We start from the raw sequence: 26195 nt of genomic DNA, 5'->3' as shown, positions 1-26195 counted from the left end.
TTAAGAATGGGGGATGCGTGAGAATTTAGTAGGCGAGAGAGCAAATATGGGCTTTTCAAACAGGTTGGATTGGACCGGACTGGGATGGGCTATCAGCCCATAACAAAAATGTAAATTCATAATCATAAAAACCCCCAAAACCGTACACAAGGGCGGGTATTAGTATAAACACCACGCCATACCGAATCAACTCAAGAGCACAGCAGTAGAAGCAAAGAAAGAGAGCGGAAATGGGCGGCGGAGGCAGAGAAGGAAGAAGTTACAGGTCTCGCACCCAGAGAAAACATTTCAAACAAAGTAGAGAGAACGTTTGGAAGCGTAGCAAATCCGATCCTTCTGCTCCTGATTCCACTGACAATCCAACTTGGCAGCCTTTCGCCACTCAAAACCCCGCCTTCGATGAATACTACAAGGTACTGCTTCCTTTTTCATTTCTTCTCTCTTCTTTGCTTCCTTCTTGTCGTTAATGGTTTCGTGTAACGTGATTTTGGTAGGCGCAAGGGATTGTGGCAGCCGAGGAGTGGGACCGCTTTGTGGAAGTTCTTCGTAAGGCATTACCGGCTGCTTTTAGGATTAACTCCAGGTAAGGATATTGTGATTAATTATTGTTTGTCTTTTTTTGTGTTTGTTAAATTGTTATTTTTATTTGTGCTATACTTTCAGTTCAAAGTAATTAGGCTTCAAGTTGAAACTGTATACTGTTGAATTTTCATGTGCTGATTTACTTTGTGAACGGTTGTAAGTTGTGGCTAAAGATTTTATAAGTTTAACAATTTATTTTTCTGACATTTGACATAGTTTGCATTTTGTAAGGATTGGTCAGTCGGGTTTCATCAACTATGTGTGCATAGAGATAAGGAAATTGCAATCTCATGATTAGTTATGTTGTGTTTAGAGACTTTTTAATTAACAATATGCTATTCTGACATTTAGCATAGTTGGCATTTAATAAGGTTTGTTCAGTTGGGGGACATCACCTCTATGTGCATAGAGACAAGGAAATTGCAATCTCAGGGTTAGTGCCAAAAAGATCTATGATAAGGGTCTTGGGTTCTCTTTGGCTTTTGCCACCGCTTTCTATCATAAGCAATTAGGAAGACACTCTTTCCTTAATTGCTTTTTATATACATATGCAGCCCTTCAGCTTCAAAATTCTGCATGATAGCTTTGATTGTATCTTTGCTCCAGTGTTTAAGGAGCTTTGTAAGTGGTGTTAGGGGCATCTTAGGTTAGGCATGTGAGTGGGTGTGTTTTCCTTGGTTGTTTGAGATGATTTAATACACTTCACTTTCCTAGGCAGGGGATGTTAAACTTATAAGCCCTTGAGGTTAGTTTACTACACCTGCAGCCCCTTGGATTTCCAGGAATGAGTCGTATCAAGTAATTAAATCATTGAATTATAAGGAAGTGCTACAAAGTCTGTAAGAGCTTTCGACATGATAGAGCAAGTTTGGCCAGCTGGATAATTATTTGTTGTTACACATGTGCTAAGACCTATACAAGCTCCTCTACGATTCACTCTTGAGCAACTTTTTGTGGTTACCACTGTAGCAGATTTAACTTATTCCTGCTGCTACTGCATTTTGACCTAGTCCTATACATGGAACAAGAGGCTGTCATTGAGATATTCAATTGTGCAATTACTCTCTAGCCGGAGGGAAGATAGATTGTTCATATCAGAAGATGGCTAAGATTTAAACATTGATGAATCTATGATAAACATTAATCTGACAAACTGTGAGATAGTTAGGGTTGGATTCGAGCCGAGCCGAGCTCGAGTTCAACTCAATTCACATATAGCTGAGCTTGAACTGGGTTCGAATTCGGTTCGGCTCGTTTTTCGTTATTAAAACGACATCGTTTTAATACATATTGGTCAAAATGACGTCGTTTTGTATTAAAATTTTTAATTGGAAAATCTGGCGAGCTGCTCGTGCTCGAGCTCGAGCTCGGTTAGGACTAACTTGTTTTGGGCTCGTTCGAACCGAGCTCGAGCTCGAACAGGCTCGGTTCGAATCTAGCCCTAAAGATAGTGGGTATTCATTTGTAGTTTTGTGACGTATCTATCTTTGGGTGCACAAACAGTTGAGTGTTGTTTGCTAGAGAACCCAAGAAACTTCATGGAGCTTGGATGTGCCAAGACATTACACTGTGTGAAATCATGGATCAAAATTTCAGTTCAAGAGAGTAGCTTCAAGTTAGTCACTTAAAACTTTGGACATGAACATGTAAGCAGCTGAACAATGGACTTAGTCATTACTGTGCTTATGCAAAATGACAAGCTTATGAGGGAAATCAAATTAAGATTGAAATAAAAGACATGGATTTTGGTGCCTGAGACTGTTTAAAGCAATTTGAATCCTTTTTTTCAGTTTATGGTTACTATTGAGATAGAAATTTGATGCCAGTATAAGGTATGGCAATGTCAAAACGCATGAAAAACGGTTTTCTAATGAACTTGTATCTCTAGAAGAGACAATAAATGTGATTATTTTATATGAATTAAACATGGTTGGTTATCATATCAGGGGTTAAAACTTGGTGTTCTTTTAGAAAAATATCAATGTTACCTTTTTTTTTTTTTCTAATTTTTTTAATTCATGTCAAATGGAAATGAATTTGGAAGCATAATTCTATAGCTTAGATTTACGATCATAAACGGGACAGTTTTCTTTTGTGTAGTATTAATCCCATCTGTAGACATCTTGTCTGCTTCATAAATGTAATGTTTTCAGTTATATACATTCTATCCGAACATAATATGTGCTCTCAATTACCAGTCAGTGGTGTATAGGACCCTGAACATGTAAAATTATGTAGTTATCTTATTACCTAAAAGAGAACATTTGGATTGAAATTCTGCTAGTATTTGACAACAGCAACTGAAATCCATGTAAGCAGTCTATTAGGTTATTGCTATATTCCATCCTGCTGCCTCCTTTAGAAACCTTAAGTGTCTTAAAAAACGAGAGTAGTATAACTTTTGAATGTAGCAGTGTTTTGTCACTTCCAGTGGGACAGGGGTTTAATCTTTTACATTCTGTAATTCATAGTTCTCATAGATTTAGTTTTGTTACAGCTTCTTTGAACCTTTTTTCTCTCTCTTAATAATATAGTGTCAGTTATGTCCATTATTTGGTTCTGCAGTAGCCAATTTTGTTCAGATATTCGATCACAGTTGGAGAACGACTTTATGAAATCTCTTCAAGCTGAGGTAAGGCACACCAGTTGTGTTCTCATGATTATTATGTCTCTAAGGACTGCCTTCATTGCTCATTATATCAAACACTAATTATCTGTTCACTTTTTCTTAGGTCAGCGAAGACAGTGAAGCCGGGGCCATCAGACCGTTGCCTTGGTATCCTGACAACCTCGCTTGGCAATCAAATTTTTCTCGCATGCAGTTGAGGAAGAACCAAACCCTTGAGAGGTAAATAATTTATTATGTGATAAGAGTTTGAAACAGGACTGCCTTTGTTCATTATTTCAAACTTTTATTATCTGGCAATCAAATTTTTAGTAACTTTTAGGTTAATAGTATTGCGGCATCACCTTAAAGTGTTTAAAAAAGGAGGTATATGGTCCTCTCCAGTGGGATGCTGTCTAGTGATATTTGGCTGTCACTGGGCCACAATTGTTATACTGGTAATTTGCTAGCTGTCCCAGTTGTAATTGCTGGCAATTCTGTACTTCATTTATGAATGTACTAAAGTACTGGTAATTTTAATATTTGTTTTGTGTATGTGTAAGGATGCATATGCTCATTTACATATATGATTGCATCTGCATGTGTTGTGAATTTTTGATATATGTATAATTTTGAAATTATAAAATTATTGATGATGTTGGGCATTGTCGAAATGGTTCCCAAGAGTGATTGTTTTCTTATTACACAGCAATTATTATGAAGAGGATCTAATGTAAGATGTGCTTCATGACACTTTACTAAGTAAACCTTCAGGTAAATTTAGAAAACGCAATTTTTTTGGTTAAAAAAAAAAAACTCCAATTTTTCATGAATGAAACAACAATATGTGATTTGCAAGATCTTATTGGGTGGTTGGTATTGAAGTGACCACAAGTCAGTGAGTATTTCGTTGTAATTTGGTAGAAGGGAGGAGGATAAAAACAAAAAAAAAAATTATATCATGGCCACATAATATTACTATATTGTCAAGCTGGGAATCCAGCACTTTAGACAATAAAAACTGCTAGGGGAATATTTGTACAACTTTTGTAGGTTGTCTATTATATTAGCAGCTGATGTGATTCATTCGACTGAAATAAAATTAGTTATATCAGTTATTGATTCTGATTATACTTCAGGTTCCATGAGTTCTTAAAGCTAGAAAATGAAATTGGAAACATCACCAGACAAGAAGCTGTTAGCATGGTGGGCAGACTTTTTACTCATATTTCCATGATGATGCCACTATAATTGAGAATTTTTTGAGTGTTGGAAACATGCAATTGACTTTTCTTACTGCTTAAGTTTTTCCTATAACCAACTTAATGCTTGCTATGGTGTAGGTACCTCCCCTCTTCTTGGATGTACAACCAGATCATTTTATACTTGATAGTAAGCGACTTTTGGTGCATTAATTTTTTTCATACTATTTACTTTTCTTTTTCTAGTAAAAGTAGTACTACATCTGTTAAACAATTTATGCTATTATTTCCTCTTTCTTTAAAATATTGGAAGCTTATTTGGTGTTATACCCTCTCACATCTCATTTTTCCATTTTTCATAGTTTTCAATTGAACTTAACCTGGAGTTTCCTTACTGCTTTCTTTTATAGCAGAAGGATCCTTTTTCTGTTTTGGGTTAATAGCAGTAAGGAAAATAGTTTTCAGATATATAACAGAGTTAACAAAGAAAGCACAGGGATCCTTTTCTGTTTGAGATTAATAAATCCAAAATAAAATTGAAGTTAACCTAGAGTTTCCCTACTGCTTTCTTTTATTTTATGCAGTGTGTGCAGCACCAGGTTCAAAAACATTCCAATTGCTGGAGATTATTCATCAATCCACAAAACCAGGATCACTACCTGATGGAATGGTTTGTCTCATAACTAATTATCATATTATTTCCATTTTTCCTGTTTTCTGGTATGGGGAAACATGAAGGTAATGTTCATTGCTCTTTGTTTTTTTGTCATGAAAACGCAAAAATCTGTTGAATGCAAAGGATAAAGAAAAACTTTTTTTTTGTTGGTTGTTTTCTCTGATTTTTATAACACAGTAAATCATTTCAGCTTTATAACATAGTAATAAATGACTGATGGATAGTCTTCAATAAAAACTTGAGAAGTTTCAATTAAATTTATATTATGTTAGAATTAGCATAATAATGGAATTGAATTAATAATTGAAGATTAGGATAACATTTGAATAATGGAATTAGGATAATAATGAAAATAATGGAATTGAATTAGTAATTGAAGATTAGGATATTATTTTAATAATGAAAGATTAGGATGATAACTAAATTAATTTTAGGGAATTAAGGATTTTAATGAGAGTTTGAATTAGGATGGGCTTTTAGGATATGAGAAAAATGAAGAAGCAATAAAGGAAATGGTGGAAAAAAATATTTTTGTGGGTTTTAGGCAACCTTTGTACTGATTTGAGAGGTCGCTGACACCTTAAATTGTTGGATTGGGAGGCTCCGACTCCTTGAATTATCAGTTTACCCACTTGTAGATCACCTTTAACAAAAAAATTGCTTCTGTTTTCTTTATTTGTTTGTATATTTCATTATTCGTGTTGAAATTGGTTGGGTATCTAATAAATTGGTAAGGCAACCCAATCCATTATTCTACCAAAAACAACAAACAAGCTCAATCATAGCAAAACAAAAATGTTTTTATTGATAAAGAAGATTGTAATAGGATAAATTGACAATTCGCGAATTCGAGACTTTCTAAATCCAATAATTGGAGGCGCTGGAAAACTCCCTAATTAGTCCTAAGGTTAGCCACAAAACCTTAATATTTTTCTTCCACCCCTTTTAAAACCCTAGTTATGCTTTATATACTAAACTGTATCCTTTAAAATAGGGACATGTGTAGCTTCTCACATTACCCACCCCTTTAATAACCACTTTTGTGGTTTTTTTTTTTTTATATTTTTGTTTTCAGTGTTATTTTTTTATTTTTTTCCCTTAGTTTTTTTTTTTTAACTTTTTAACTGCCAACTATCTAGAATATATATTTTTTATTCTTTTTCTCTCCCTCTTTTTATCAATTGCCAACTATCCAAAATATAATACTTCTTCCTTTTTTTTTCTCTTTCCTTTCGCATCTTCTTCCCTTTCTTTTTCTTCTTTTTTTGGCCGTCTTCCCCAACCCTTTTGGCAATTTTCTTGATGTTGATTCACTTCCCACCTTCACCTTCCATTGTTGAATTCGTTGTTACAACTCTGATTTGGTCCATCTCGTGTCGATTTGCTCATCCCATGGCTTTCCATCTTCCAACAAGCTTTTTTCTAGGCTTATCTACCATTTTGGCATCGATTTGTCTCCCCATATTCATTTTGGCGTCTTTTTGTTGCCCTCGACTTCCACCCAAGTTGATTCTACTTCCCTTTGGCCGATTTGCTCCAACCAAATTTCCACTGCAATTGTTTACCTTGTCGGCGTCGATTTGCACTCTTCCTTCGATGAATCACCTTCTCTCTTTCCAAAATCGCAATATAAACTAAGATCTCAACACTTTGATACTATTTGTTAGACATCCTATCCTATTATTCCACCAAAAACAACAAAAAAACTGAAACATAGTAAAATGATAATGATCTTATTAATAAAAACATATTACAATTGGATAAATTGACAATTCAAGGAGTTAAAGCTTTCCAACCTAACCATTTAAGATATTGGAAACCTCTTTAATCAACTCTAATTATGTGTATCTAGGAAGTAGTAGAATAAAACCAAGGATAATTTTTTAAATTTGTTACTATTGTATGGTAATGACGTTTAAAGCCTTATACCATTGGAAATTCATCTCTATTCACTTTCTAACTCAATTTACGGAATTGGATTTAGAGTTCGTTAGAAAAAAGTTATAAATCATTCTTTGAAGTTGTTCCAAATTATGTAAAGGAGCTCAATAGGAATTGAAGATTTAAATGTATTTTGTTGATGTTTTCTTTGTAATTTTAGTTTAGTGTCATGGAGTTTATTGTAATTTAGTTTAAGTCAAATATGAATAGTAGTTGGTGGAAAGGGGCTAAATTTTGTCATGGAATTGTCATAGATTCTTTATGTTCACATCTATAGTCATAGGTTTCCATAAGACCCATAATATTGTGTTTTCCACGCATTAGCATGGGTTCATGTTTTTGGAGTCCAAGTGTTCAAGTTGAGAGAAAGAATTCAAATGATGGTCAAATGGTTGCACATGAGAGTAATTGATGCAAAGAGACAAAGAGACAAGTAGGTGGCTATAAGTTATTCTCGTTTTGATAAAGACAAGGTTGTCATCCTTTTATTTTATTTTGGAAAAATACTAAAATTATAGATTATATTGTTTAGTAGTATCATTTAGCTTTTAGGGACATTTAAGTTGGCTAATTAGTGTGTCCCATAATTTACTATTTTTCTTGTAATCTCCAATATGACTTGTAATCTCTCTTTTGTTTTGGATGCCACTTTTAAGATTTATATAAGGTCATGTTTTCTATTTTGTAAAGGAGATTTTTGAAGATTGAAATTGAAAGCTCTTGAGAGAGTCTTTATTTTGTATCTTTTATCCAAATCCTTGCCAAGATTTGGTGGTGGAATTTCATAGTCAATGACCTTTGCCTTTAAGCTTAGAGATCTTTGGCATCCTTTATCCAAATCCTTGCCAAGATTTTGTGGTGGAATCGTTGGTTGATGGCATTGCCTATAAGCTTTTGAGAATCCTTGGCCGTTATTTTCTCTATTCAACTTCTAGTTCATCTTTTCACTATAATCTGAAGTTCTAAACGCATTATTAATCTCTAGCCCTCTCAACTCAATGCATAAACAAGAATTTCAAACTTTGCTCAGTCAGTCCCACCATAAAACCACACCAGTATAAAGGATAAAAAATAAAGAGTCTCTCATGACCTTTCAATTTCAATATTCATCAACCTCCCTTACAAAATGGAGAAGATGACTTAATATAGGTTTTACAAATGACAACCTAAAATAGGAGAGAAAAATTATAAGTCAAATTTGAGAATATAAGAAAAATAGTAAAATATGAGATACATTAATTAGCCAACTTAAATTTCTCCAAAAGCTGAATAATACTGCTAACAAATTAACCTATAATACTAGTATTTTCCCAAAATGGAAAAATCAATAGGTTGGACCTGAATCGAGTTGTTTTGGTTTTGAAAGTCAGTTGTTTGGTTTGATTTAGTTCAAATTCGTTTAGGTGACTATAAGTGGAGTTCAAGTTAGAAGGGTTGGTTTGATTTCGAAATTGAGCTGAATTTAAGTAAGAGAAAGTTCAACTCAGTCTGACTCATGAGCTGGGCAATTGTTCAGTTTGAACTTAGCTCACGATTCAATTTAGGTTGTTTCAAACAATTGTCAAAACAACGTTGTTTTACCTATTATTGGGTAAAATAGAGTTGTTTTGTTAATAAGTCATGAACTTGAGCCATGATTTCGAGTCACAAATCTAAGTCATGAATTCGAGTCATAAACTCAAGCTAGATATAGCCAAACCATTTCTTATTCAAATTGAAATCAAGCTAGTCTTAATTTTGGCTCGACGAACTAGAGTCAAACTCATTCAAGCTAAACGCGAGCCAGAGGGTGTTTAAGCTTAACTCAGTTCATATTCACCCTTGAGAACATAGCTGCCTAAGGATGATAACATTGTCTTTGTCAAAACGGGAATAACTTATAACCACCTACTTTTTTTCATGCTCATTTGAATTAATCGCCCCTATGTAACCATTTGACCATCATATGAATCCTATTAAAATGCATGGAAAACAAAAAATTATAGGTTCTATGACTACACATGTGGACATAAGAAATCTATGACAATTCCATAACAACATTTGTCCCCTAAAACTTAAATCCCAAAATTATTTCCACCCAATACTATTTCTATTTGACTTAAGCTAAATTACAATATTCTCTATGACACTATACTAAAAATTCAAAGAAACATCAATAAAATATATTTAAATCTTCAATTTCTATGGATCTCCTTGCTTGCTTAATCTGGAACAACTTGAAAGAATGATCCATAACTTTCTCTAATGAACTCCAAATTCATTTTCATAAAATGCATAAGAAAGTCTTTCCAAATGGTTTAAGGTTTTAACCCTCACAACCACAGAATAGTGATGAATCTCAAATATCATCCTTGGCATCATTTTACTACTTCCTGGATAAGCATCATCGAGGACTGCCACAAAATCTTAATAAATTTTTTCCTTTACCTTTTACATCCCTAACTACCCTTTATATACTAAATCTTACCCTAAAGAATTGGGACATGTTTACCTAAAACTCTAGCTCCTAACATAATACTTACCAAAAGTAACAAAATATTAAAAAAATTATGTAAAAATAGTTATCAACTTGTATTCTATATATGCTAACATGATAATGTTTTATTTGCACTTTGTGCATATACAACCATATTTCTTAATATGTTTTAGTAATATTTTTAAAAAACATTTCACCAAATCTTAATTTCTAATAACTATCAAATGCATTTCGTTATTTTTATTTTCATAAAATTGTCATCAGAGAATGATACTAAATGCATTTGCTGGCTGAAAAATTCAAAATTCTTTTTTTTTTTTAAAATTTTTCCAATTCATCTTTTTAAACCAAAAAAAACACACTGAACTCTACTTAGATTCCAGTAACTTTTCTATCTATTTTCTTTTGGTTTGTTCCATCTGCTCTATCATTTTAATTTCACAATCATAATTTTCTTGATATTTTATGTTGAATTGATTTATCCTCTCTCTCCCTCTTTGTAATTAGGTTGTTGCAAATGATCTTGATGTCCAAAGATGTAACCTACTCATCCACCAAACAAAACGAATGTGCACTGCCAACTTGATTGTCACAAATCATGAAGCCCAACACTTTCCTGGCTGTCGCTCAAAATCTAATGCTTCGAATAAAGGAATTGAATTGGAGTCGAACATCAACCAGCTGCTCTTTGACCGTGTCTTATGTGATGTTCCTTGCAGTGGGGATGGTACTCTTCGCAAGGCTCCAGATATCTGGAGGAAATGGTTATATTTTTATTTTTTCCGTCACACTTTTGAAATTTTGTTTTTTTTTTCTCATACATTACAGCTAAATGGAATTAGTTTTTGCATTGCAGGAATGTAGGATTGGGCAATGGGCTCCATAGCCTACAACTTCAGATAGCCATGCGAGGTATCATGTATTGAAAACAAGTTATTCAAAATTTTCTAGTCTTATGACCATATCTTGTATAAAAAACCAGTTAAACCAAATGCAGTTAATTAAGAGAAATAAGAATCCACTAGGTGCTGTTTAGTGAGCATCTAAATTGAAGAGAATCTAATGATAAGTAGTCAGTTGCTAAATTCTCCACCTTGTATTAAGAATGCTGCATTGGTTTCATTATTGTTTTATATAAAATTTCTTCATATCTAATTGGCTTGAGCTAAGCTATTGTTCTATTGACATAATTAGTTGGATTTTAATTAGAGATACCAGGATTCCCCCCTTTTTTATTTCAAAAAAAAAAAAAAAAACCCCTTTGTTTTATCATAGCCTGTTAAGACATATAGAAGTGACTTTGATTGTTGCAGGTATTTCTCTACTTAAAGTTGGTGGAAGAATGGTTTACTCAACCTGCTCCATGAATCCAGTTGAGAATGAGGCAGTGGTATCTGAGGTAATGCATTGGTTGCAAGATATAGACATATTAGAAGATAGCAAATCTGTAGTACCAAACAACCTGCATTTGGATTGTTTCATAATCATTATAATAGTGATGAAGTAAAATCTAGTTATTCATTATTTATTCATGTTTAGTAGTGTGTGCTAGGTCTTTGGTTCGCACTCTTGTCATTGCTATTTGTTTAGATGTGTATATTTATGTATGTATTTATAGTTTAATATGTGAGCGTGATATGAATGATATGGTCCTTGTGTTCAATTTTCTTTAGATTTTGCGTAAATGTGGTGGATCTGTTGAACTAGTTGATGTCTCAACTGAGCTTCCTCAGCTTATTCGGCGGCCAGGTCTTAGAAGCTGGAAGGTGGGTTATTGTTTCCCAAATTCTATGCTCAATCCTTTTTCTGTCTTAGATTTGATTTTCTATTGCTATGCAAATTTTAAATTCTGATTGTTGTCTTGCTGGTATGGTTTTTCAAGAATAATGTTCTTTCCTGTTGCCATAAATGATGGAGTTGAGCATTTACTTACCTGCTCCATTCATTGTTATGCAGATGTCAATTTCAGATAGTATTGCTTCATGTCTTGGTGTTGTTGGACTACTATTTTTAAAATCAATATCTTTTTTCCTTCGCTGAAAATTCTGAAGTTGAACATTTACATATTTACATATCTCTTGCCCTTCAGAGGACACTCAAAATTCTTGTGGGTGCTTTGTAGTGCTTTTTATGTTTATTAGTTTGTCAACTCTTCATGATGTTTGAAAGTAATATTTGTAGGTTTCCTGGAAGGACATGATTCTAATTTTTTAGATTTACCATGAGTTTTCTGCAATTGTCCAAATTAGTTATCTATCAGAAAAAAAAAAAAAAATCCTTTTCCCCTTAATATGTCGGAGTCCCATGGTGGCAGCCTGGAAGGGATAACATGCTATCTTCCGTTGTTTGTGTACAGATACGTGACAAAGGTGTTTGGTTAGCTTCCTACAAGGATGTCCCCAAATATCGCAGAACAGGAATTCTTCCCAGCATGTTTCCTTCTGGAAGGAGTGACGTAGACCCAACTGACAATGGCCATAAGCATGAGAATGGCACTAATGTAAATTCTGAAGATGCACTTCAGCCAATGGATAATGCTGTGGCTTCAGTTGATGATTTGGACGCAGAAGTTTCTGATCTTCCATTAGAACATTGCATGAGGCTAGTACCTCATGATCAGAACTCTGGAGCCTTTTTCATTGCGGTCCTCCAGAAAGTTTCCCCATTGGCAGGTGATAATATTAGGTCATCTTATTAATTTTTAGATCCATTGGGGTATTCCTATATCCAATAAGCCATAATTGTGGTGATAGTATGGTTCTTTGCTTTTTAGGTGGATCTTTTTATTCCTTTCCACCTGTATACTGAACTTATTTTTTGTTCTACCATTTCATAGGATGTTTCTTCCTCCGCTTCTGGATTAACTTAAATATTGATATTTGTAATTTGTTATTTTTCTAAATGCATTTCTTGAATTCTTTTTGCTGCAGCAGTTGAGGAGAAACCTCTTTCCCCAGAAGGGAATTCAGTCCCTAAAAAGGATGATGAGCCACATACAACATTATTAGATCATATTCCTGAAGATAAAAATGGAAAGGTTGAGGTGGCAGATGATACAAATGAGAAGTGTCCAGAAGGCGGCTCTACAGAAGCTAATTTAATTGATACTGAAGAAGGTGGGGCTACTTTGGAAGTTGATTCTTCCAATGCATGTGAAATCCATGACACAGAGGAAACTGAAATGCATTTTGATAAGGAAACTGATTCTGGAAGAATTGGGGCGAAGAGGAAGTTACAGGTGCAGGGAAAATGGAAGGGGGTTGACCCTGTTGTTTTCTTCAAAGATGAAACTATTATCAGTAGCATAAAAACTTTCTATGGGATTAATGAGTCTTTTATGCTCAATGATCATCTTGTCACAAGAAATAGTGATGCTAAACACGTGAAGAGAATTTACTATGTCTCAAATTCAGTGAAGGATATTCTTGAACTAAATTTCCGAGTTGGGCAGCAACTTAAGATAACTTCTGTTGGCCTGAAAATGTTTGTAAGTATATCCATACATTAATGATCTTGTTGTTTTATTTATTTATTTTGTATTCTTGTGATCAAATTTCTAGTGGAATCGTATTTTCTTTCTCCACACTCCTCCGCCTCTTCAGCTTGCTTGCCCTATGTATATTTATAATTTGTGAAGTCGGTTAACAAAAATGTCTTTTACCATAGTGTTTTTAATGAAATCAATGAAAAAAAAGGGAAAATTTGCATGATTTATGATAAGAGTTTTGAGTATTTATTAATATAACTATCTTTTTTTATCAGGAGCGTCAAACATCCAGAGAAGGGACCGCTGCACCATGTTCATTCAGGATATCGTCTGAAGGGTTGCCAGTAATTCTTCCATACATTACCAAGCAGATCCTATGCGCATCTGCAACAGACTTCAAGCATCTATTGCAATATAAAACGATAAAATTTCCAGACTTTGTTGATGCTGAATTTGGTGAGAATGCTTCAAAGCTAATGATGGGGTGCTGTGTGATAGTTCTGAGAAAAGGTTTGTAACATCATGTCCTGTCTGTTTAGATGCAGCTTTCAATGTATATAAGTTTATTCAATTATCAAATCTTCTGCAGGTAGCAATGCCTCGACAGTTCCAGTCCAAGTCAATGAATCAACAATAGCCATAGGATGCTGGAAAGGCAGGGGCAGTTTGAGTGTGATGGTTACAGCAGTTGACTGCCAGGAACTGCTAGAAAGGCTTTTAGTGCGTATTGAGACTCAGAAGGATAATTCAATGCCGGAAAACAATGTTGAGGCAGCTGAAGCACAGGATCCGGATAACAATGGAACGAAGGAAGGGACTGACTCTATCGGAATAGCTATAAATGCTTGAAAGAAATAACAATATTTAGTTACCAGATCCCCTGCATTGTGCCTTGAAAGTTTATTTTGGTCTTTGCCTGAGCAAACCTTAATGTCTTAGTTTTTAAAATTTTACCATTACCTATTCTATTTTAAATATATTTTTTATTGTGAATTTCTGCCATTGTGGCAATTTTGAGTTAGGAATTTGCAGCCTTATTTCTTTTTTTTTTTCCAGAATACTTTTTGGCATGGCCAAAGCAGCACGTGTCGAGCATGTATAAACTTTCACTAGAAGGCTATTTTTTAAGTCTATCATTCTCAAGTCTTCTGCATGTGTCGTATGCCCAGCATTCAAGGCCTAAAAGTACTCTTATGTTTGATCCCAAGGTAGCAAAAAAGGGAGAACATTAAAAATTTCAAAATAAAAGTTTGAATTTAAATTTTTGCCACATTTATAAAATTTTAATTTATTTGATTTAATGAGTATAAATCTAATTATTCTGTTTTGAGTTTACCCGTTCAATAAATATAGATGAGGCCTTCGATTACCGCAAAAAAACAAAAGTACTCTTATGCTTATTTACTAAGAGAATACAGAAAAATAAAAATCATAGAAACAGATACAAGAAGACGTTTTAATGTTGGAGAATTGTTTTATAAGGAACAGAAATCAACAACCACATTTAAAGCGAATTGGTAAAACTACATCTCACCCTTGAAACTGTTTTATGGCTTTAAAAAACATTGAATTTTAATCATCTACTCATCAAGCTTCACTAAACCACCATTGAAAACAAAAAAAAATATGCAACACAAATAAATCACACCACCCAAAAATTGATGCTAGCTACATGGAACAGATAATTTGACATTTTGAAACCAATATCCAATTTCATCATGTTCTACAGCACATGTTGCTCTTGGCTGGGATTTCCTGTGCAGGTCCTGGAATAAGGATCTTCTTTCCAGCAAGGTTTGTGGGGTTGCTGTTGCCTTGGCCTTCTTCTGCTGTTAGATTCTTCTTGTTCACAATATTGTAAATCTCAGTCAACACTGTCATGAAGGCAGTCTCAACATTAGTTGCTTGCAATGCTGACGTCTCCAAGAAAAATAGTCCTTCCTTCTCTGCAAATTCTTTGGCATCCTCTGTGGGAACAGCTCGCTGGTCCTCAAGATCGCTCTTGTTTCCTATCAGAATGATGACAATATTCTTATCAGCATGGCTTCGCAGCTCTTCCAACCAACGGGGTATGTGGTCAAAGCTCTGGCGTCTTGTTATGTCATAAACCAGCATTGCCCCAACAGCACCTCTGTAATATGCACTTGTAACAGCTCTGTATCTGCTCATTAAAACAAAAGGCAGAGGAAAAAAAATCACTCTCTGAAGAGTTTCAGTACAATTTAAATCCAATATCTAGGGTTACAAAGTTTTGATTATATCACAGTATATTTTACAAATTAGGTTTTAATCATAAATCTATTTTTATTTGAGTTAAATCAAGTTTGCTAACTAATTTATGCATGGCAGCAATTGCAAATGATAAAATAATACAATTCAAATTGTAATGATCTCACTAGAGACTAGCTTAAAATAAATTACAAACTACTAGTACCAAAACTAACGATAAACCTTACGTTTTGAAAATTATAATAAACTTTCCGAAAGTTCATGACAAACTTTTCTTAAAGTTCAGTAACGTTTATCAAACATTTTTCCTACATGAAGGTTATCAATGAAAAACTCTAAGAAGTCGCTGATGTTTTTAGTTTAACATATATGTGTATTAATCATTACAAAGCAGATACATGCTGAACAGCTTGTTTAAGTGATGACTGAAGGTTGCAAAACACTATATCATGTAAGAATATCATAAATCAAAACCTAAACAGTAGTTAATGAACTACAAGAATGGGATCAATTTGTATTAAGTCCTAGGTTCAGATCACAGTACCAAAAAGATAATATGCAACAAACAGAGACTTGAATCCCCCGAATCTCACACCAGTCACATAAGAAGCTACCAAAATTTTGCTTGAATAGGAACAGCCAATGATTATGTACAAATTTATCATGATACTACATAGCCCACTTTATGAGACACCAATGTCAAAATTGTAAGATATAACTCCATATATCTTATATTACCAGCTATATTCTGCCACAGTCATGAAATTCAATGTTTCAAGTCTGACATTATATGTAACTAGTACAATCACTCCAAGCACGGCGGTCCACATGGTAATATAAGGAAAAATAAAAGCTATGCTACACATATTTTATTAACTCAACAGACAAACTTATTGGCTTTATTATTTTATTATGACACCATTCACCCTCAAAACCTACATCAACTTTTTTAATTTCAAAATTTCCAGTCATGGCCTCTCAAGTCAGTTAGCAGAACCAGTATGTGCAGAATTATCAGAAATTTATGTCAACATGAATACAAAAAACTAATACATCTTTCATCATCTTAACATAACTATGTCTAAACATAACATGTGAAAAAAAAAAAAAAGGCAATCAGATCAAAATCTAGAACAAAACCCACATCAAATCTAACTCATAAACATGAACATGCTGAAAAAAAAGGTAAAAAGTGAATTGCTTGGCAAAAAGTACCGTTCTTGGCCAGCAGTGTCCCAGATCTGAGCCTTAACGCTCTTATGTTCAATAACTAAAGTCCGCGTTTGAAACTCAACTCCAATAGTGGCTTTGGAGTCCAAACTGAAGTCATTTCTTGCAAACCTGGCAAGTATCTGAGACTTACCAACAGCAGAGTCTCCGATTAATACCACCTTGAACACATAGTCTATCTTTTGATTGGGATCTCCATAGCCTCCAGTAGCCATGTGTTTGTTTAAGCTTAGAAATCAAAGAATAAGGGAGAGAGCGAGCGTGTGGTAATGATGAAAAAGGAGAAATTTTGAAGGTGGATTGATTTGAGTTGGAGTTGGGTTAACGAAAGTGGGTTGCAGAGTTTTTATTCTTAATTAGGAAAGCTTTAAAGTTGAAGGCATGTAATTGCCGTGTGTCTCGGACGAGATGGAACTTGTCTGATTAGTCGTTTCTTAATGCCATTGCTAAACGACTGTCGTTTTTTTTTTTTTTGTAATATTTTGGCTAAAAAATTGCCAGGTAATATATTTCCAGCATCAGCTGTCAATGTTAAGGTTGAAGATATAATTAAATAGATGTCTTAATGTAAATATGTTTTATTGATGTATTAAAAAAATATATTTTTTATATTATAAATAAAATGCCTCTAAATCAATGGTTTTAAAATTGAATTAGACTTGGAACCAAGAATCGGCTTCGAGTCTGGTTTGATTAATATAAAAAAATAATTTTTTAATTGAACCAATCAAACCAGATCAAAAATAGGGTTTGATCGGATGAATCGGTCAAAACTGGGTTTGATCGAGTTTGACCAAAAATTTGAATATTTTTTAACATTTTAATTATTTTTGAGTAATTTAATTATTTTTTATTAGATTGGATGAATTTCTAAAAGTTTATAAGGAAAAATAAGTTCAAAAATAAAATAAAAAAAAGTATCTCATATCCATTAAAATATCTTCTATAGACAATAATTTACAGAATTATGTTTTTTTTCTGTATTATCAGATTAAGACTTTTTATTTTAATTATTTCATTATAATCAAATGAATAGTTGTTACTTATTAAAAAAGATATATTCTAATCTCCATAGGTATGAATATTTTGATTAATTTTATTTTTTACAAAATTTAAAGCAAAATCTATTTATTATAATTTGATAATAAGTTAAACCGGTTGATTTTCTGATTGAACCGATCAAACCAATTAAATTATGAACTAATGAGACAATCGATTCAATCATCAATCCAATTCTAAAAACATTGCCCTAAATAATATAATTTTTTGTTTATTTGAAGACATGTTAAAATTAAACAAAGAGAATTTTATCATAATTAATTAGGAAAAGTCAGAAGTTTAAAAGCGCACAAAAAAAAAAAAAGGGATAGGGTCAAAGGAAAGTGATCAAAAGACATAGATAACCTTGATCAAAAGAGAATTTTTCCCTAGGCCAAAAGACTTATTCCCACCCAGCGTCTAGTCTTTTATAAATTTTTATCTATTAACTTTAAAAAATTTAAACACCTACCTATAAGTTGTTACTATAAATAATTTATGTCAACAACAATGATAAAATATACCATTTATATTATAATAAAAATCTAATTTTTAATATATATTACTATAATACGGATCTTTCTATCTTTCGAAATTTAAAATTTTACTTTATTATTTTTGATACACAATCAAAATCAAATCCCTTGCTAACTTGCTTACCAAATTCAACACTTTTTCAAATCTCCTTCCAATTTCTCTTCATCTTCAAAGCAAATTAATACCCCTCACTCCTTAATAAAATAAACTTTCCCTCTTCCAATTTCTCTCATTCTTTGATGCAAATTAATTCCCTCTCACTCCTAATTAAAACAAATAAGGGTATGCATGATACAGTTTGAAGTAGTTTAAAAATCTTTTTAAACCAAACTAAAAAAACTGTTTGAAAAAATTTCAAACCAAGTTATTTTATATCTCAAACTGAATCAAACTAAATTGAAAAAATAAGGTTTGATTTAATTTAAATTACGGTTTAAACCTGTTAAAAATCATTTACTTCCAAATATTTCATACTTAATAAATAATATTGAATTATAGTTATTTAGGACATAAAATAAACATGAAAATTGAAATACATAAATAATAAACATATAAAGAAAAATGACATGATAAATATAAAAAAAAATGAGGTAAACCCCTAATTTGTTGCATTATGTTCAATTCTTTGTGGGGTGTAATTGTTATTTTTAAAACTATTAAAATTTGAAATTTTCAAAGGCACCCTAAAACTTTTTTAAAATTTCGAAGAACCTCTCGAAAAAATATTAACACCCATAAAAATTTCAAAAATTACAAGACACCTCTAAACATATGAATATACATCATTGAAACCCCTATTTATATTTGTACTTGTGAATTGTTTTATGTTTTTACTTGAATTTAGTATAAATTAGGGATACAAAAAATTATTAAATAAAATTTTAGGTACAAAGTGTTATTTAATTTTAGGATTTTTTTGTCTTTTTTATAAAAAATATTTAACAAATTTTTTAAATAAATTTAATGTAATAGTGAGAAATGCATTTTTTTAAATTTAAATGGTAAGAATCTATCATTTCATTAAATCTTGGGAGGGAAATAGTCATTTGACCTATATATATTTTAAAAAAATATGGTTCAAATCGCTTTCTAAAATTTATTAACTCAAACCAAATTGTTTTATTAATCAAGCAAACTAAACCCTCGATCTCCTTTTGAAGAAAAGGCCTTTGCATTCCTAATCTGGTAGGGTTGGCCAATTTTGTTTGCCCCAGCTTGGTGAATCGCATCCCCATGCAACAACTTTGTTTTAGCGCCCCTTACCATTCTCACTTAGTGCTTTCAATGGCTGGCGAGACAGTCATAAAAGCGAAGCTTATCGCCACACTGACAATCAAATACGAGATTGGGCCCTTCTCAAAGATTTGATGAAATGGCCCAACCCACCCAAGACCGCATATGTCATCATGGCTAGAAACAATCCTTATGGTTTTGATATCTGGTAGTAATAATAAGAAGAGAAATTAAAATTTTTACCCTTTTTTTTTTACCATATATACATATATACCACTCATTCTAAAGTTTAAACAAAAATACTACAACAGTATAACATTTTCCTAAAATATCCCTATTGATGTAACTCATGCAGAAAGAGAGAATACCATATCTCTTTTTTTCTTCAGCCTTCAAGTGAGGAAGAAATCTCTGCAGTATGGAAAAAAAATTATTCAACAAAGAAAACATGTGATTGAACAATAAAACTTATATGTTATGTGTTTTTTTTATGAACAATTGAAAATCAAATAATGTATGATAGATTCATGTTCATGAGTTCATGTGAAATTTAATTTTATTGTGATTTTATGTTGTTAAATTGTTTAATACTATTATTTCATGTTGTTTTTATTATTTAAAGTTGTTATAATATTATATTAATAGTTATAAAATACAAAATTTTAAATTTGAAAAATTTTCAGACGAAGAACGGGTTGGCGTCACCAACCCTTTAGCGTTAACGCCAACCTTTGGCGGCAATGCCAAAGGGTTGGTGACACCAACACCCACTGGCTTATGTTTTTTTAAAATTCAGTTCACTACATGAAAGATTTAGTTCACGCTAACACCTATGCAATGGGGCCTATTGAACTTGAAGATTTTTGGATTCTCTTTCATGCAGTGGGGTCCACTGCATTTGAAGATTTTTGGATTTTCTTTCATGAAAACAATATTTTAACTTATATGACCCCACCACATGAAAGACAATCCAAAAATTTATAATAGTAAAATAAAAGGGTTGGCGACGCTAACCTTTTTTAGTTTTAAGAAGGGTTGGTGTCCGGCCAACCCTTTTAGCAAGTAAGGGTCGGCATGACGACAACCCTTTTATTGAAGGGTGGGCCCATGCTAACCCTTTTTTAATTGAACGCAAACCCTTTTTTAACATTTTTTTAAATTTTTTAGTAACTGTTTTTTTCAGTTAAACGTCAACCCTTCATTTTTTTCAGTTAAATTCTACCAAATGATTTTTTTTGCTCATCACAGTACAATTTTAAAGTTATAGAAAAAAAGAGAGAGAATCTCTTTGTATGAGTCCTCACTTAAAAGCTGAGGAAGAAGAGAGAACAAATTTCCAGAGAAAAAAAAAGAATCTCTGTATAGGTCATTTAAAGAGGGGTATTTTGGGAAAGTAGATTACTGTTGTAGTATATTTGTTTAAGTTTTGAAATGAGTGACATATATGTATACACGGATTAAAATAAAGCTAAAAATTTCAATTTCTCTAATAAGAATCAAAGTCAGGTTAGTTGGTGAGCCTAGTGATAGGAGACTATGTAGCTTGGATTAGAAAACACTTGTTGGGTTAAAGATTTCTTTTTGTTGCTAAATGTTATGGCCTAAATGTTAAACTATTGACCCTACTAGTTCGGATGGGTGTTCACCCCAAAGTGTTCCCATATCACATGCATACATCTGTAAGTAACTTAGTGCAACATGGTTGATTTTATGGTTTGAACTGAATTATACAAACCCTTAAAAACAAACTTCCCTTTCTTCTTTCTTATCTCATCTCTACAAAAAAATACCTCACAACAATTTCCCTTTCAATTTCATCCCACTCCTTTCACAAACAATAATGGTTGCCTTCTTGTATGGTAGTTAAGCATGTGGAAGCCATCAAAGATAATTGTATGACAATCGAGCATGTGGATATTGTAGATGAGAGGTGGCGGTGGGTCGAAGAAGGGAAAAAAAGGCTCTAGATGGAGTGTGTCAAAAATATATTGAGCTCACAAGTATGAAAATTGAAATCTATATTACACAAAACCAATTAGCTTGTGTTAAAGTCCAATCTAGATATTTATATATCACTCACTTTACTCAATTTTATTAAATGTGACACTTTTTTTCTTTTTATTTAAGTCTCCAACACCTTCGCTCAAGTGCAACCATTATAGGGTGTTAGACCTATTGCTTGGCTCAATTAGTTTTTGGCTAGATGTGTTATCACTTGTATCCAAGAATACTTTATGTTGTTAGACCTATCATTTGACTCATGCTCTGATACCATGTTGGAAATATATTGAGTTTATAAATGTGGAGATTAAAACTCATATTATATAAAATCAATTAACTTGTGTTAAGGTTCAATCCATATACTTGAGTGAATGCGGTGTTGTGTGTGATAGAGCAGGACTGACTGTGACTCTTTTGTTTGTTATTTTTCCAAAGGATTACTTCAAGTTCAAGTTTTTAAGAAGAGACTACTATTCTTCCAAAGGATTATTTTTAGTTTTCAGGAAGAAAATTATAAATAAATAATGACATATACTTAATTATCCAAAGGTCCTCAAGGGTTTAAATATAATTCCTGAAGAGATAATAAATTTAAGGATATATTATGTTTTTATTTATAATCTTCATTTGAAGTTATATGACTGTTATCATATTGATTTTAATTAATTTTTTCTTGGGTTTGTTTACAGATTTTTATGTGTATGTATATACATGTTATAAAAGAGTAAATTAGTAATTTATAATCAAATTAATGAAGACATTAATAGAATTAAATGATAATAGATATTTGAATTTTTTAAAATTAATGAGTGAAAATTTGCCAAATGACCAAACCCTGGATGGAAATAAGTCTTTTGGGCTTTTCCTATTTCCATTCCTTTGTTTAGACATTTCCTTAGCCTATGTTACATCCTGAATTATAAATAGGTTTGTCAATTGTGTTGGATAGTCCTAGTTATTTTGTTAAAAAAAAATGTTTTGAACCGAATATAATTCAACTGTTACATGGGTTTGAATATAATTTTTTTCAATAAAAATTCTGGATCTTTCCAAGCCTGATTAGGCCCCAAAAATCCATACCTCTATAGAGAGTACAATGAGTTTGGGTTTAAAGTAGAAATGGGTTAGATGGGGCTAGCCTCAATTTGACCCATCATATCTGTGGATCATGCTAGGTCAAGACCCGCAAATATTGTAAAGCTTGTAATATAGTCCGTGCCTTTGCGGGCTAGTTTGCTAAACTATATAATTTATATAATTTTTTTATTTTTTAATAATATCTTTTAGGTTCTAAGATATTACTTATTAATGTGTTTCAGGGAATCCAAAGATTTAATAATTAATAGATATTTTCTTATGAGAAATTTAAGAGACATTAATATTTTAGGTTTCCTAAAAATATAATATTATCTTTTAGCTTTTTAATATCTTTTAAATTTTTAATACATTATTTTTTCGTTTTTCTAAAGATATATTATTAATTTTTTTTTTAAATTTAAACTTTGTCTAACCCCCTTACCATGTCTAGTTTGGAGTGAAGTGTCATATGATCTCATGGCGATGTTCAAGTATTATTGTGTCTAAAGATAAACTTGTCTCTTAAACGTCAATTTGTTTTTCTCCTATTCATTTGCCTCCTTCTATCAATCAAACTCTTTTTCTGTCTTTATATTTTTCATCGAACTCTTTTTAAAATGTTCTCCCATCAACCTTTCTCATTCTAAGTTTGATTTCTCTACAGTTGTCTCTTTATAATACCTTATTCCCTTCAGTGTTTATTTACTTGACAAATATAAACCTTATTTGACAAACAGAGGTATGGAAGTGAGATGAAGAGTATCGCTAACAAGAACAAAATAAAAATAAATTTTAATGTGTTTAATCATATTGATTGAATTGTTGGATGAAGTGTTATCACTATAAAATTATGATACCTTTAAACAAATTCCACATCGATAAAGCATGAAAGAGATGCTAGGTTTGTCTATATTATGTCTATGTATCCCACATTGGTTAGAAGTGAGAGAATTTGACTAATTAAATAGCCTGTGAGCTCTTTAAACTATAAAGACGAGTTTTGTGTTACAAAACCCATAAGTAAAATCATGATGGATTGTGTGTCCAAAGTGGACAATATCTTAACAGTAGGCAGGGTTATTGGACTAGGGATGTTATAAATGATATCAGAGCGGCTCCGAGTATCCTCTTATACGATGGTGGGGTAAACCTCAGCGAGGACGTTAAGTCTCGTAAGGGGGGTATATATGATACCTTTAGGCAAATCCCACATTGACAAAACACGAGAGAGATGCTGAATTGTCTGTATTCTGTCTATGTATCCCACATCAGTTAGAGATGAGAGAATTTGACTTGTTAAATAACTTATGAGCTCCTTAAACTGTTAAGACGTGTTTTAGGTTACAAAGCCCAGAAACAAAACTTTGATAGACTATGTGTCCAAAGTGGAAAATATCTTGACAGTGGACTGGGTTATTGGACCAGAGATGTTACAATAAAATAAATTGTTCTTTACTTAGGAAACCAAAACTTGTTTTCTTTTCTCAAAATAAATAAAAAAAATTTAATATTTGCTCAAGTGAGAGAATGTTAAAAAATTTCTCAAAAGTGGGAAAACATTGATATTGTTTTAATTTATTAAAACTTGGATAAATATATAGTCCAGTGAATTAAGTTTTATGGGCATACCGTAATCAATTTTATTAAATGTCGTATACATTTTATAAATAAAATATGAGTTATGATGATGCAAATGTATGGCATTGAGTTTGTGACAAGAGGACCTAATAAACTATTATAAATAGAGGTTAAGTCTCATTTCCCAATACATGCACGATAGACATTTGTTAAAATATCATCATTTTACTATATCAATAATCGATTGGATTCAGAATGAATTTTACATTAACTATGACATTTTCTAAAATTCAAAAACTATATGTCCAAAAACAATAAAATGACAAACATAAAAAAATGGATTGGATATTTGAAAACTACATATCTAATTACCCTAGAATGACAAATATTGAAAAATTCATCTGAAAATTTGAAAACTACACTTTGAAAATCCTATGAATAAGAAAAATCGAAAACTATATGTTGAAAAACTCTAAAATGTGAAAAACGGAAATAAAATTCTATAACTATGCTAAAAAAACCTATATTTAGAAAAACCATCAATTTGCCCCCTTAACACTTTCTAATTCTTCCACAAGTACTAAATGTTTAGAGAATTATCAATTTACCCCCATAACATTTCCTCATTTCTCTAAAGGTCCTAACTGTTTATAAAATATCAATTTGCTCCTTATAAATTTCTCTCTTTCCCACATGTCCAAAATGTTTAACAACTCACAATTCTCCCCTTTGGGGGTTCCCATTGGTATCATTGTTTAAAAAATCAACATTTTCCCCCTCCCCCGTGGTTTCCTTGTGCTTCTCTAGGGGAAACTATTCCAAAACTTGCAATTTTTTCCCTCCCTCGGTGTTCCCCCGTATCTCTCTTGGTGTACCTACTATTTAGAAATTCACATTTTCCTCCCTCTCTGGTGTCATTGATTCAACCCGAGGGATATTTCTTAAACTCGAGATTTTTCAGGTTTGTGGATATCCCCCGAGGTGAGCGTCGACTTCAAAATTGGCCAAATCTTGGACCAAAATCGTAGTTTTTGACTACCATTTCAACAAAAAAACAATTGTACACCTATTCAAACATAAAAATAATTCAAACAAGAGAAGAAATGATTTATTCACTTTCTTCATCATCGAAAAACGTCAAAAATTTTGTCCAAAAGTTGAAAAAGCCATTACTGTGGGAGACTCATGGATTTTGGTTTTGTGCATAGTAGAGTGGGGAAAATTTTGGCATAGATTATGAAATTTTTTTGCTTTTTATATGAGGGCATTTTAGTAATTTCAAATAAATGAGGCATTTTTACTTAAATCTAAAAAATAGGACAATTTCGCTTAAGCCTATGATGTTTTGGGTAATTTATTTAATTTCCCTAATTCAAGTGTCGAGTGGGTTTGAATATAGCTTTTTTCAATAAAAATTCTAGATCTTTCCAAGTCTAATTAGGCCCGAAAAATCCATGGGTAACGTGGTGATAAGTTAATAAAAGGTTCTATGTCTTTGTAGAGAGTACAATGAGTTTAGGTTTGAAGTAAAAAGGGTAATGGGTCGGGTTAGGCTAGCTTTTACTCGATTCATCATGTCTACAAATCATGTTGAGCCAAGACTCGCAAATATTGTAAGGCCTACAATAGGCCTAGGGCCCCTTGAGCAGTACCTTTGCAGATAAGGTTGCTAAATTATATAATTTTTTATTTTTTAATTATTTTTTAATAATATCTTTTAGGTTTCTAAGATATTACTTATTAATGTGTTGTGGGGAATTTAAAGATTTAATAATTAATAGATATTATCTTATGAGGAATTTAAAAGGATAAATGCTTGACCCTTACCTACCTACGAGACATCTCAATCGTGCCATTTGAGAGTAAAAGCTCCATCCAAGACATTCAATGAAGGGCAATTTACTATTTCAAGAAAGTCAAATAGATGCGCATCTTAGGTTGTAGATGTTATTTTCAACTAGTAAGCCTCTCCCCAGTGCTATGGCTTTTTCTACAGTCTCTTCCTTAGAGCATGGGCTTTGGGGGATTCAAATCTTCTATGGCTATCTTCTAGTATGCGGTTAGGGCTTTCTTTTCCCATGGTTGCAGTAAGGATTTTTCTAGCACTTGAGAATGAGAATCGATTTTCACTTTACCTCAAGCCTATAAGAAAGATACCTAGGAACGAATCTCCGTAGTGAAGGGTGAAGAGGAGTCTTTTATGCATTCATTTTTTTCTGCTTACATTAATACTTTTGGGTTTTCTAAAGATATAATATTATTTTTTAGTTTTTTCCAATTTGTTTTGAATTTCTAATATATTA

The 26195-nt window shown here is 32.4% G+C and overlaps 2 protein-coding genes across 3 annotated transcripts; one reads left to right on the top strand and one right to left on the bottom strand.

The window, feature by feature from the left end:
- The first annotated feature begins 168 nt into the window (after positions 1 to 168).
- Positions 169 to 14112, top strand: LOC123210171 (RNA cytosine-C(5)-methyltransferase NSUN2-like). Of its 2 annotated transcripts, none has more exons than XM_044628409.1 (15): positions 169 to 413; positions 495 to 583; positions 3148 to 3214; positions 3315 to 3430; positions 4327 to 4393; positions 4531 to 4579; positions 4974 to 5059; positions 9990 to 10246; positions 10339 to 10394; positions 10796 to 10881; positions 11156 to 11248; positions 11839 to 12154; positions 12413 to 12969; positions 13245 to 13479; positions 13559 to 14112. In XM_044628409.1, exons 1-15 carry the CDS (start codon positions 231 to 233, stop codon positions 13816 to 13818), a joined length of 2517 nt encoding a protein of 838 aa, XP_044484344.1. In that variant the 5' UTR covers positions 169 to 230; the 3' UTR covers positions 13819 to 14112. The 2 variants fall into 2 exon arrangements, with proteins under 2 accessions (XP_044484344.1, XP_044484350.1); XM_044628415.1 differs by having other exon boundaries at positions 170 to 413; positions 12416 to 12969.
- Positions 14113 to 14423: 311 nt separating this feature from the next.
- Positions 14424 to 16802, bottom strand: LOC123210185 (ras-related protein Rab11A). The gene is made up of 2 exons (XM_044628422.1): positions 16414 to 16802; positions 14424 to 15130 (listed from the first exon to the last, which is right to left on the bottom strand). Exons 1-2 carry the CDS (start codon positions 16641 to 16643, stop codon positions 14686 to 14688), a joined length of 675 nt encoding a protein of 224 aa, XP_044484357.1. The 5' UTR covers positions 16644 to 16802; the 3' UTR covers positions 14424 to 14685.
- Positions 16803 to 26195: the final 9393 nt, after the last annotated feature.

The sequence above is a fragment of the Mangifera indica genome, chromosome 1, assembly GCF_011075055.1.
Source record: "Mangifera indica cultivar Alphonso chromosome 1, CATAS_Mindica_2.1, whole genome shotgun sequence".
Classification (NCBI taxonomy): Eukaryota; Viridiplantae; Streptophyta; class Magnoliopsida; order Sapindales; family Anacardiaceae; genus Mangifera; species Mangifera indica.
The sequence above is the reverse complement of the archived record's forward strand: the minus strand, read 5'-3'. Positions and strand labels throughout refer to the sequence as shown.